This window comes from Varroa destructor, unplaced genomic scaffold (genome assembly GCF_002443255.2).
Source record: "Varroa destructor unplaced genomic scaffold, Vdes_3.0 BEIS01000007.1, whole genome shotgun sequence".
NCBI classification, from domain to species: Eukaryota; Metazoa; Arthropoda; class Arachnida; order Mesostigmata; family Varroidae; genus Varroa; species Varroa destructor.
Genome location: NW_019211460.1, coordinates 36,534,158 through 36,547,901, shown reverse-complemented (window position 1 = coordinate 36,547,901; position 13,744 = coordinate 36,534,158). Strand labels below are relative to the sequence as shown.

At 40.2% G+C, this 13,744-nt stretch overlaps 1 protein-coding gene across 3 annotated transcripts in view; it reads right to left on the bottom strand.

Annotated features, from left to right (window-relative positions):
• Positions 1-13,744, bottom strand: part of Ufd4 (ubiquitin fusion-degradation 4-like) — a 28,788-nt gene that overhangs the window by 12,612 nt on the left and 2,432 nt on the right. For all 3 annotated transcript variants that reach the window (XM_086974330.1, XM_086974332.1, XM_086974331.1), the window contains 2 exons: positions 6,054-6,162; positions 191-2,134 (listed from right to left, as the gene is read on the bottom strand). In XM_086974330.1, the coding sequence (XP_086830456.1) occupies positions 191-2,134; positions 6,054-6,162 (2,053 nt within the window). The remainder of the gene's footprint in view (positions 1-190; positions 2,135-6,053; positions 6,163-13,744) is intronic.

Below are 13,744 nucleotides of genomic sequence, written 5' to 3'. Positions count from 1 at the left end.
ATACTACTCAGTATGAAATATAATGTACTCAGTTAAATCTGAAGGTATTTACTGTATAAAGGATACGAACAGCGTAAGAAAGTAAAAACTCCTGCTATATTTTAGCTTCGTTTTCTTCCTTAGAAACTTTTTGGAAACACTAACTGCTGATCTAATAGATCTTACCTTAACAAAACTACTTGCTACCCACCTTGCATTGACTGCGAGCTCGTTGCAGCTTTTCGACAAACTCTCCACGGTTTTCTGAAGAATCCGCACCTCCCTCTGGTGATCCGCTTGAATACATGGTCTGTAATTTGTTGTCGAGAATGAAACGAAACCAGCCATTGGATCCGTTCGAGAGCTCCAACGCAGCTGACTCATTCCAAAGGTAGAGACAATCTCTTCCCCGAACAATATTCCAGTCCTTCCAATGGTATGCTCTTCCAGCAATGATTTCGGAAGCATCTCCGGAGCTTGAGCTTGTATCTGTGCTCTGCGAAGAACCACTTTCATTTCCACCATCGCCGCTTTGCAGGTCTAATTGAGTGCCCTGTGTGGGTTGTTGTCCGCTTTGGGCGAGAGCCTCAATTTTGGACAGAACGCCAAGACGAGAAAAATAATCCATGTAAATGGGTCGTGCTTTGCTCAAAACGTCCCGAACCATCTGCAAAGCTATGATGAGCGTGTCTTGGTCCTGATCCTGTTCAGCATCGATCACTTGCGAAATAACGTTTGCCAACATAAGTGCTAATTCGGCTGATGACATATCCGTGAACAAGGCTGGGTCAATATAGTGTAACATCTTACGTAGTAGATTAAGTGCAGACCGTTGTACGGAGCGTACGAGCGAATGCTGTTCGATTTGACATAGCACTGGAATAAGGCTACGTAGAAATACAGGTGCAACCGCAAGATCACCTTGCGGCTCCTGCGGAACGTCCTGCTCACTTAGATTATCGAGAGCTGAATTGACAGCCAGACTTGAACTACACATCAGTTCACCTGGCGATTGCAAAATTGCTGAAACTTCACGATGGCCCTGATCATTTCGTTCGTGAGCTTTGTCTAATGGAGTCTTGCCGTCTTCGTCCCGGAGATCTGGATTTGCGCCATGTCGTAGAAGCACCTTGGCTATTTCGGGCCGGCCAAAGCAAGCCGCATAATGAAGAGATGATGATCGCTGACCTTTGTTTACATCTCCTCCTCTCTCACATAAAAACTCGACCATTTCCTGAGTGCCGAATGCAGATGCCCAATTGAGTAGGGTCTGACCGACATCGTCCATAAAGTTCACGTCAACGGAACCGTTTTCGATCGCGTCAATCAAAGCATCAGTGTCTTTAGATCGGATGCAGTCAATTAGTTGACGGTGTGTCCTTTCCGTACACGATCCCCGAGCGGCCGAACTAGCTGTACAGCCCGTAGCCTTTGGAAGAGCGCCTCGACCTTCAAAAATTAAAACTAACAAAAGGTCCACCAGCCGCATAGCGTCTAGTACGCTCCGGTCGTCAGGGCACCGTAGAGCGGCTTCCAGCGCTTCGGGTAATCTGGAACGCAAAAGGTCGTGGGCTACAGTTGGCGAGCCTCTACAGAGCGTGGACAATAACGAAATCACCGTCGCCATGCTACTACCAGATGTCGGTTGATGTTGTTGAGCAAGTCGAGCAGCCGCCTCCATTTTGGTCAACAATAATGCTAGGAGGCCCTTGTCTGCCAAAGGGGCAGGATCAAGGCCACGCCGCGCAAAACGATCCGCAAGAGACGCAAAACAACGAAGTGCTTCATCACTAACGAACGCATCGTCATGCTCCAACAAAGCGCTTAGGCTGGCCACACACGCTGCTAGACTTACACGGTCACCTGGTTCAACGCGAGCACATAACCGGCTTACGACAGACATAGCTGAATGCAACGTGTCGCGATGTACAAATGCCCCATGCTCACGAATGAACTCAAGCACACAGCCTAGGCCTCCCGCTTCGAACACAGCTGCCGCTTCGCGAGAACAGACATGTTCTAATACCTTCACACATTGCTCCGAAAGATCCTTTGATGTGCGGGACTTCTTTACGTCAGTGGTCACAAGCTTCGAGCAGATTGCCTTAATAGCACCATCCACTGCTGCTATGCGCCGAGTGCATTCTGCCGACACCTTAAAAAACCAATGACAAAAAATAATTTGTCATGATTATTCGAACATACCTTTAATATACATACATTTATACTACTACAGAATAAGAGAATGCATTCTATCACTAATATTAAGCTCGAGGCCTCTTATAATTTCCCATGGTAATTCCATTAGACTTCGCAGGTCCACAGTCGTATTACATACCCATTGTTGTAGTGAGAAAAATCTAATGTGAAAGGCCCAGTGTCGCCCAGGTTAGGTAGTTCCCATGCAGCTTTTCTAGGAAAAATTTCCACTAGGCAAAATGGAAGATCTAGGATAGGGACTACACCGAAAAAATTAATCGTAACCTCATAAATTCCAACGATTCCAGAAGTGATGCGACAATGAGTACTATTCTCACAAAGACCTACCACCCGAGTCTTACAAAAAAAAACTTCCATGATGTACTTTTTGAAAAATGACGTTCTTCTAATTCTAGGAATGATGACAAACGCATGCCGGTTACGACGAGTTTTGTTCCATTATATATATATATATACATTGCATACACATTTCCAGAAAACGTTTGTTTCGTCATAGAATCTATCACTGCGAAAATTCGTCACTACCATAAGTTGACAGGTCGAAAAATTGGTGACTTTTAACTGGGTACCTTGGGTACCACGAATAGAGTAGCGCTAACCGCTCGGCTCAATAGACATTAATTCGAATGCTCTTCTATCTGAGAAGATGGGGTGACGCCGAATACAAGTATCAGTCATTGTTGTAGATGAGTCTAGGTTATTATGTTAGTCTCTAAAAATAACGATAGAGTATTATTTAGCAACTTGAACAACGCTGCAGGATGTGCATTACGTACGAACCCTTTGCAAATGTCTCAACTCTAGACAACAAAGGGAATACATTAGCAGGGCATAAGCTGCTATTGTAAGAGCCGTTTTATTAATTCGCAAGTTATTGTCACTTATGCAGAAAAGCTTTCGGTGTGTATGAACGATCACCACGCTTCTTCAGTGTGTGCTGTATAAATCCCACTGCAATTTTCTTCTTTTTTTTACTTTTCACACGCGCTTCGTTGGTAAAATGGATCATCATCGATTTCTCATTGCTTGCGTACTTCCAGCACGAATCTTCGCTAAATGCGAATAAAAGCACTGCATCTCGATGTAGCCAGCTTCAACAGCTGCGTGGCAAAGTCTAAACCCGGCGGTACCAAGCCTCTAACGTAGACTCATGTATCAAAATTATTTCATTCTCAAAGCGATATTTGTATGGTTGCTTGCTTGAGCACAGAATGGCACGCTTATTATCGCTGCACTAATTTTCGACTCAATCTTTGACCGGTCGAATGTACCTACCCTCTGCTGGCAGAATTTACTTACGGGGCTTGCCATACACAAACACGAATGCAAAGATTACTTTTATGCTTAAGGCAACATTGTATAATTAGAATGGGCTTATAAACGAGGTCTGAGGTACTCGTTCGATATGGTGCAGGAACAGTTAATAAGCTATTACTAGCCTTCGCAAAAAATCTATGCTCATATCTATAGTTCTTCATCCACGTTTCAAAGATCGTTACTTACGCTCGCCGACCGCATAGTGGTAAACTTTCCTCTCGTAAAAATAATGATAGTTCTTGTTAACCTGTTCCTTCATTGATAAATAAGTCGTAATAGAGTCAGCCATATGGAGTGTAATGTTACCATCGATTATCTTAAAGAATTCCAACTTCAAAAGCTTCTGCTAACATTCGTACGGGTTTAAGGGTAATCTAGATTTTTTTTACACTACAGAAAGTATATACGGCTTCATCTCATGAAATACCATTGTTCTTCAATTCGGCGCAACTAGGTAGTTGATAAATTACCGGTACGTTGAATCAATACTAGGACAATGCCTGAAGAGCATATAGCAATCGATCCTAAATTTGCAGCGTTTGCTTCATGATTGTTTCGGATATCGAAGTCCAGCGCCGTAGCCAACGGCCGACAAAGTTCAATAAATGCGTTAGTTACTGTGATAAAATTGAAGCAAACATCAACAACATCTAGTTTGTTAACTTGAATGTTTATAGCTGCAAAGACAAGCTCTAAAGTACGTCTATTAGGTATTTTATGTTCGTCGGACGCAGGTTTACCGAATACCGAGCAACTTTCGTCGTTAACCGGAAAAGCCATTAGGAATGCGCAAGTTGGCTAAGTAGCCCTGCCGAGCAACACTTCGGTAGGTATTTTCAAAATTAGCATTACAAACATTTTGATGTTGAAACATTACAATTTTTCAAAATAGTAAACAGCTGCAATATTTGTTCAGTTCATAGTTAATCAAATATAACTGAATAATCAGTGAATTTAACGAAAATGTCTTCACCATTGCTTGCTCTGTAAATGAGGCGTTATATTTACTATACGTATAAATAAAATATTAATTAGTCGTCACAATCAATCTGACCATTCTAGTAACACTAAGAATCCAGGTTGTTAGACTTTGTTCCAACGCGATGTACCCGCTTCCCCTCTCCCCTTAAGATGCGCGCCAAGAGCGACGACGACGACGTCGACGAAGATAATCGTGATGATGATATTATTGTTCTTTACACAAGTATACCGCTTTGTTTATGCGGGAGAGACGCGTGGGGGTTCTCGATACGAAAACCCAATACATAGCTTTGGTAACATAGTCGCTAGAGTTGGTATCGGCATCAACAAAGACGCCGAACCGCCCCGTCGACGCTCGACTGAGAGGACTATCGAGTTGCTGAAAGTAATTGAGTGAAACGAAGCGAAAAATCCACGTCGACCGTCGACACAACTGAAATACGGATTTCCCAATACATCAGCGGCGAAACCAAAGACGGTCTAACATGAATAACTCAAGGAAATCGGCTTCGCAGTGATGAGAGTAGAGCCCTTGGCGAATGGTGCTAAAGGTATGTTTGTTTATACACGAGAGTAAGAACAAGGGAAAAGACTTTAATAAGCGGTGCACTAAATAATAATAGTAGTAATATTACCATCAACACTAATGGCTGTTGTAGACGTAGTAAGGTCGTTATGTCAAAACGACTTTACAGACGCAGATACACAGTAGTACATGGTGACTGGTGGACGTTATTGACCACTGCTTTCGTAATCGTTATCTGTCGTTGACGCCACCATCATTCGAACGGCATGGTAGGTATAGATCACGGCCTAGCTGCTTTTTCTTGTCACTCGTGGGTTTCTAACCATGACAACACCATGGCGACGATATGCCCACTACAGCCAAACGCAAAATGGACAAATTCCACATTTCGATGGACAGGCCGACGGTTGCATCTAATAGGTCAAAACGCTGTTCACTCCTCAACTTTTAGTGGTACGTTTCACACAAGGTATCCAAAGAAGGGAAAAAAGGAAAAGTCCTTCAAGCACGATTAACAAAAGACAATATAAATAAGACATACAAGGAAACCATATAAAACCTAATCGTTAAAATGAGACCTGGTAGCGGACGACCGACGGTTCAGATAAATAACAACCATTCATTTAACGCTATACTGTTTTGGGCTCTTCCTTTTTTTTTTTTTTGAAGTACGGCAGTCAGAGATGAATAACACAAACACAGATAATTTTTTTTTCCAAAGACTGCGTCACCATTATGATAATTTAGTTTGGACTTGAGTTTCGACCGCACGACACCACTTCGTGTGCAGTCTAGTCGCTAAAATTATTACAATTACTAGCAATATATACTATCATTCACAGCTTTTGATCTTTACGCTAAGAAGTTACAAATACCGAAAATTGAGTGTCGAAAGCATGCTTCTAGACTCCCGGAACATTTTTCACTCTTAAAAACAGTATCTGTAATAAACTATATACATCAGATAACGAATATTATATTATCGACAACATGTAGGCTACCGATGATAGTGAGGTATCAGCGTACGTACCTCGAGAAAATATGTGAGTGCCCGAGCAGTCACTTCTAGAACGTTATCCGGAGCTTGTTCGTCGAGGAACATTCGACATAGTGCCGGAAGGAACGTACGTGGTGGACAACTGAAAATAAGAAGAAATACATTGACGCATCTAAAATACTTTCCATAATGCCACATTCTACAATGTTTCGACACGTTTCACACTAATTCAATTCTTATGGATCATCATTATCATCACCAGCGTCCTTCTAAGTGTCCTATAATAGACCGTTAGTAACCGGGTAATCCATATAATTATTGTAATTCATATGTATATGTTTGACACGCCGAGAAGAAGCCCGAGAGGGTTATTGGCGACACAGGACGCTATCAGTGTAAAATAGCATAATGTGTATTTATATATACAGTTTTCTATCGTTAGGGCCTATCATCGTTACTTCATTAAGCCTCGTCATTCGCCTTTAGAGCATGATTATTTCGTTTTAAAACTAAATCATTAACATGAGAATCGCGAATTGGTTTCGTCCTCATGAAGAGCAATTACGATGATGATGATGATGCCACATCTTGAGTCATTGATGACGACTGATGAGTATAAAACCAGCATCGTCATAGTACGTGAAGTAAACAGTTGCCGTTGGAGGCGACATATGGCGCTAGTGTCGGATCAGCTCATCGTATCTAGCTGAAACCTCCCGAAACACTGGTTTTGGTTGTCGGACATTTGCCATATGGTTTTAATTGAGCTGCCATTGACTTTTAATTGAGAATTAAATTAATATGCATACTCGACATTGCCTTATTCGCTATTTTCATGATGGAAAGATGCTGCCGAGACAAAAAGTTGTTTGCGATATTGAAAGCAAATGCACAACGAGTACTGTCAGTTTCCAGTTTTCGTTTGCCGCTTCAGAACTGTAGATTTCAATTTGAACGACAAACCACGCTCCGGACGGCCACAAGAAGCGAATAATGTCATATTGCAGGCACTCCCTGTGCAAAATGCGATGAAGTTGTTCCGAGCACTCTCGGCATCTAGGGATGTCCCATAATACTCCTTATCAATCGTTTGCATGCACTAGGAAAAACTGAAAAGGAAGAAAAGTAAACCCCATCAACTTTATAAAAGGACAAAAAAATGTTCGACGATATGTCCTTCGTTGCTTGCACGAGAAAATAAGTCACTTCTGCACAAGATCGTTATCGGCGATAAAAGACTGATCTTTACGACGCTCCTAAGCGCAAACCAGAATAGTTAGATTCCTGCAAGTCGATGAAGAAATATTCATGGTTAAAAGCTGTACCTGCATCTCTGCATATGGTAAGATGAGGACGGAATGTTGCAGCATCTGCTATTTAACTTCAGGAAAGACTTACGGCAGACCGTTATACAAATCAACTCATCCATCTAAGTCACAGAATTGATAGAAAAGGCCTTGGATTGGCAGACAGCGACACAACATATTACAAAGTAGCACAACACTGCATATTGTTCTAGTAATTCAATGAGCACTAACAAGCCTTCAACGGAAAACCCTGCCCTGCCCAGCGTATAGCTCGGGCATCGCTCCACCTGATTATCACTTGCTTTGGACAAGTAGAGCACAGCCAGGAAGGCAAGCATTTGAGAATAGAGGGGCATAAACGGGTCGACAAATGAATCGTTTCTACAAGCGAAGCTTTTTCATTTCGCGGGGCGTACTAGAAAAAAGAAGGTACTAGAAGGTGAAAATTATTGGAAGCACGGTGTAAAACTTTGACTAAGATGTGTTCATTTGTTCGAAAGTTACAATAAAAAAGCAGTTAAAACCAACGGGAGCTTTTTACTTAATCTAATATTAAATGAATACGCTTGTTGGGTTCCACGTTTAAAGAGATGCGTCAGTATTGCATTCGAATCCTCATATTGAACGCTTCCCCAGTGCGTTCTAGAGTCGTATTGACACTTACGGTCTTCTCTGTCCGAAACGTCAATCGAGAGCAATAATCGTCTGCTGTTCACGCTAATCGGTTAGTGATTCATGCCTACAGATACACGTGTTAACATAAAAGACATAAATAACAGAGCCACATGTCGTTACCCACGTACCATGCTGCAAAGGCCGAGTAGTCTGGTCACTTTTACCTTTCCGGAATAACTTAATAACACGGTAATAAAAATTATTTCTTATACATTCCTGAACTTAGAGGTACCCCAATAAACCATATCAGCAAAAAAATTATTTTACAGCTACAACATATTTTTTAAAGAAGTAGTTTTCCTTGCAAATTATAGTGATAATCCGTGCATGAGTGACTTCATGCATTGAATATATCTACGTAATGCCTATTGACTATCATATACAAACCATGTTAAGCAGATGTTTTTTTAATTACAGCTTGAATCGTAGTCTACTAAACGATTTTATTGCTTGACTGAATCTCAAGCAGTAAGAAAAATTACAAGCCTGGCTTTGAGCTCATCATTCCAATTGTTCCTTGAGAAAAGCTATTTACGTACCCTTATAACTCGTTGTTCACAAGGATAGTAGACGTACTGATAATTGAAATGCAAAGGCCCTTTACAACCGACTGTATATGTAACATCAGTGGCTTGGTTTTTCTTCCTCAAAGAACTTTTAGATTTTTGAAAGATCATGTACAACACCATTGCAAACTTTATATATATATATATATGTGTATATATATATATATATATGTGTATATATATATATATATATATATATATATATACATATACATATATTGATGCTTTGGTGTTATCTATATTAAAATTTACTTAAACTGAATTAATTATCAATATCAGAGGAAAATGATAACAGTGCCTTATAACTTACAAAAGCTATCAGATCAGCGACGTAGTAAAAGTGGCGAAGCTTTGGCTCAACGCGCAGGCACTATTAACATGCAAAATCCACCGAGGCGTTCCTAGCAAGCAAGGCGGTAGAGAAGAACGCAAGAGCTCTCACAGACGACTGCCATCGGCCGTCCGTCGACCTCAACAACAACAATTAATTATTAGCCCACGATTATGTATCTCTCAGACTTATGTGCCACTATTACTCTACCCGTGTTGAAGCAATTCGGCGATGTCGTAACACCAAGCAGCCAGCCTCTTGCTGTTTCCGCTTCGCGTTGGGGTCAGCTTCATGAAAAGCATCAAGGTCTTCGCCAAGGTTGCAATGCTGGGAGTACAGCGGCGTAGTGTACTCTTGCATAATTGTATCTACCAATACGCCCTTAAATGTTGCGTAATATATTATTTCAACTGTTATTTCGATGTTGGTGAACAACGACATTATAAAAAGGCTGTCATCTATCGAAGTGTGTGATTTGTTGCAAGCCATCAAAAACAACCGACGTTCTGTTAGTTTAAATCAGCTCTGAGTCAAAGCAACTGCTAATGTTTTTTCTACAATCAGAAATGTGGTGAGGCCAACGAAATCTCAAAGTGCGTTTCATGATCATCACTCATGGATTCATCAGGGATTGATATATTAGGATACTTTGTTCGCAGTACATAATTAATTAACATTTTAAGAACCGGCATGAATTAGGAAAGACTTCGCCGCAGCAGAACTAGGTGTGCATTTGATATGCATTACAATAGTGCCTAGATCTGATATTGATCTTATACATTAGGACGTATAGCCAAGTTGTTTGCTCCTGACCAAGACAATTCAGATATCCGTATATTGAGAGGACACTTCATTCGGACCTATGGGGTGCTAACATATCTTATTGCTAAAAGTTAAACATTTTTAAGGAAAGTGACTTGGTAGATATCCATTAACAAAATGTATGCATGAATAAATACTGCTTCAAATTGGAAAAAGGGGACATACCCTTCTAAAGCCTCAGTCACAGTAATTTATCATTCTCCATTTCGGATACTTCCTAGACTACTACTATGTATGGTTTAGAACCGATTTGCTCAGAATATTGAGACGTTGTTATGCGTACCTATTCGACCATGAGCTTTGGTTCTCGTTTGATTAGTATAGGGTGTTTACTGAGATCATTCGACCTAGCAAAATTTATTACTTTTTTTAGAAGAAAACAAAATTAGTATTCTATCAGCGAAAACCCGATCTACTGAAATAGCCTTCATAGGCTAGAAATACTTGATGTCTCTTAAAACACGAAATAGCCTAACTAAAAATCTGATTATTTCCAAATTTTCGCAGACTCCGGTAGCATTTCTGGGTCGAACCAAATTAGAAAAGTAGTCTTATCCGCACACTGATACCCTTCAGCTTCCGGCCGTAATAGGTAGTTTTCCAGCATCTTTATCTTTTTTAGAAATTTTTTTAGAAAACAACCATCATGGATTCAAAATAACGTATTACCTACGGTTAACTGACTAAAATGGGTATTAAGAAAACAAGCTGACACTTCTCTACCCTCACATAAGCGTATTTTCATGAAATCGACTCATTGCATAATCACATGATTCTTCAAGTTAAGTCTTCCAAAGCACTTTCGCATACATTTCAATTTTCAGCGGTGAGACCATACATCGACATTATGGTTTCGTTGAAAGAGCATTTACTGAACTCATAATCTCTCAGCGCTCTTCTCGTATTGACCTAATCCGCTTTGAGAAAAGACTGACTGTTTACGCCCTTACAGGAACACAATGTACTTATTGTTATTTTAGCGGTAGATGAAAAACCCAGCAAAAGCTAAGACGATTTTGCCTTTCGGCATAGCGAAACTATTGCTTCGGTTACTTCGTCGTTTTTTTCGCTGCTGCTGCTCGTGATAATGACGTCTAGTAACGCCACAACTAGCACTACTACTCATCCGCTCGGTCACCGAAATTTGGAGCAAGAAACGAATAAGCCGTTTTGAATGTAGTATTCTGCAGGCTAAACAGGCGCTTTTACTTACAGTCAAATAACTCATATCTTGGTATCAGAAGTCGGGTAGTAACAATTATCGTGGCATCGTGGTAGTCTGAAAAGATTTTTGTTATTCGTTGTCCTGCATTTCATGTTTTTTTTTTCATTTTTTTGCTCTCCTCGCTATACATCCATACACACACACACACATATATATATATATATATATATATATATATATGGATAGTCTGAAATATGTTAGCGTCAACGTACGCATCGTGTTACTCATCGAAAATATTCTGGTGATAATTGCATACATGTCAAAAAAAACTTACGAAAATTGGCTCGCGTTTAACAAACGTTTGCGTCAGTCTATGTTAGTGTAAAAAAGGAAATGTTATTCCGCCAAGACAATGCATCATCTTACACATCAGTGGGTTGTAAAATTAACAAATTGAGATTCGAATCGGTTAACCTAATCCAAACAGATACGGCCTTCATCAACTTTTTTCTGTTTCCTAGTCTTGAAGTCTCTTGGAGTTAGGTGGGGAAGCCAACACATTCGCAAGCCGAAGATTCGGATTAAAGAAATAAGATCATCAACGGAGGAGACTTCAGCGTTATTCATGTTCATATCTAAACAATTCTCCTACTAAGAAACTTATAATAATTCGAAAATATTGATACGTGTAGGAGCAGTACCTACTGAATATAATGTATGACAGAGAACCGGAAACTGTTCTTCTGCACTGCTCCTTTTACCACTGTGATTTTTGTGATTTGATATCGAACGTCCTGCAAGAAGAGTGGTTTATCTTTGTCTCCTACATTCCCTAATGCAAAGTTGATTCATCATCAGTTCCAACAACCGACAATCTACTTCAGCCATAATAGACGAAGCAGGATTAACAAAGCGAACAAATTGTTTTAGGTGAGATCTACCTAAACCAGTTATATCCACCTACTGATATGATAGTATATATGTATACATCTATACACGCATAAACGCTTCGATTTTGCGATTAATGGGTGAGATGCATTACTTAAATATAGCGATGTTTTGTCTCTAGTCATATTAACCTTCTGTCTTGATATATTGTTATACTGAACGCTTTACAGCCGCCCCCCGTTACGCTGTAAAAACATCCCGTAAAATTCAAGATTTGCTTTTTCAATTGAAATTAGATATAATAACATCATTGGAAAAAAGCTTTTACTACGCAAAAAAATTGGGTCTTTGCTTTTTTTTATACGCGTAAACGTTATGCTACCTGTTTTAAGCTATGATTTCTTCGATTGTTTTGGTTGGAATTCAAAAGTTGACCGGCTCAAAGATCAAATCACTTCAATAACGCTACAATTTCAAAACCTTTATAAGCTTTGTAGAATAGTTTGCCAAGACGTAGTAGTTCAGGCTATCGCAACAGGAAAAGTGGATCACATAACTCAAATCGTTTAGTATCCCGATTTCAAGCACCGTATGTCCTAGTTTTTAAAGAGGAAATCGAATAATTTTTTAATTTACAAAACGTCCTTGAACAGAAGAGCACAGATACATACAAATAATTAAAAAAGTAAGAATAGTCGTATTAATAGCGATAGGTTCATGGACCGCTTAGACGTCTTTGCATATCTTGAACAGGCGTCTACAGTCGTTATTACTGTAAAACAATTCATCACCACTATATCATGTTGTCATCAACATAACCATGGTTAGCAAAATAATCGAAATTTACATCACCATCAACAACAGCAGCAGCAGCAGTAGCAGGAACAAAAAGCAGCGTGGTCAGCATGGACATCGAGCGCAACAAGACCAACCGTTTACACAAAAAACAATACAATGCTAAGCTTGCGCTTTACTGCTGCTGCTGATGTCTGTTATTTCGTACGACCTTCTATCTTGGGGTAGCAATTGTTGCGGGTCTATCGGTGTTTATTTGCATGTCTGCTTGTCTGTTTGCCTATCTATCACCTATCTATCTGATGGCTGTTTGTTGCTTGCGAGGTGTTTGATCGACCACCTGTAGCAGCAATCCAACAGACATGGTCAGCACACGATGGTCGCCCAACGCTCAAAAAATGCACAACATCAATAACAGCAAAAGCATATGCAGGGTAAAGGAACACAGGATTTGCTCGGTAAATCACCGCCATAGACACCTTCGCCCCTGAACTCGTTCTCGTGCTATTCGCCCACCAGACGCTGCGGTGTAGCCCCAGTAAGATGACAGTTCAAGGCGAAGCCAAAATACTAAAACAGGGCTCAAAGACGAACATATGAACATTAAATCAAGGGTAAAATAGTTACAGAACGATTTGTAACGCTCCTCGTAGTTGCTACCTTAACCAACAATAATCAATGCCGTGTAGCTCCTAAAGGCAATACTACAAGGTAACTAAACTATAAAAGTGATATAGCGAAGTAAAGCTTAAAAAAAAGGTCCTCACCAACTTGTTCCAAAAAAATTAAAAACATCTGCAGCGTTCGTTCGAAGTCCGTGAAAGGTAACAGTCGTCCGGGTAAAAACATCGTACGGTGTAGAAAAAAAAAAGATAATAATAATAATAGCTAGTCATAGACCGCGATCATACAGTTTTATAGATCAGAGTCGGTAGATTCGGAAGGCATGCAATTTACAATAGGTTTGCAAGGCTTGGCCTTAATACGATTAACTGTTTCCACTATGGCCCGCGTCACGTGTCGTCATATGTGTGACAAACCTATAAAACGATCTACCCCTGCTATAATCATGAGTTACAGTAAAACCAGGCTGACTTTTTTAATAATAACCATTATCGACAATCAACCATAACACATTATTTAAAACAAAATGTTCTGAGGTAAGTGCTACTACT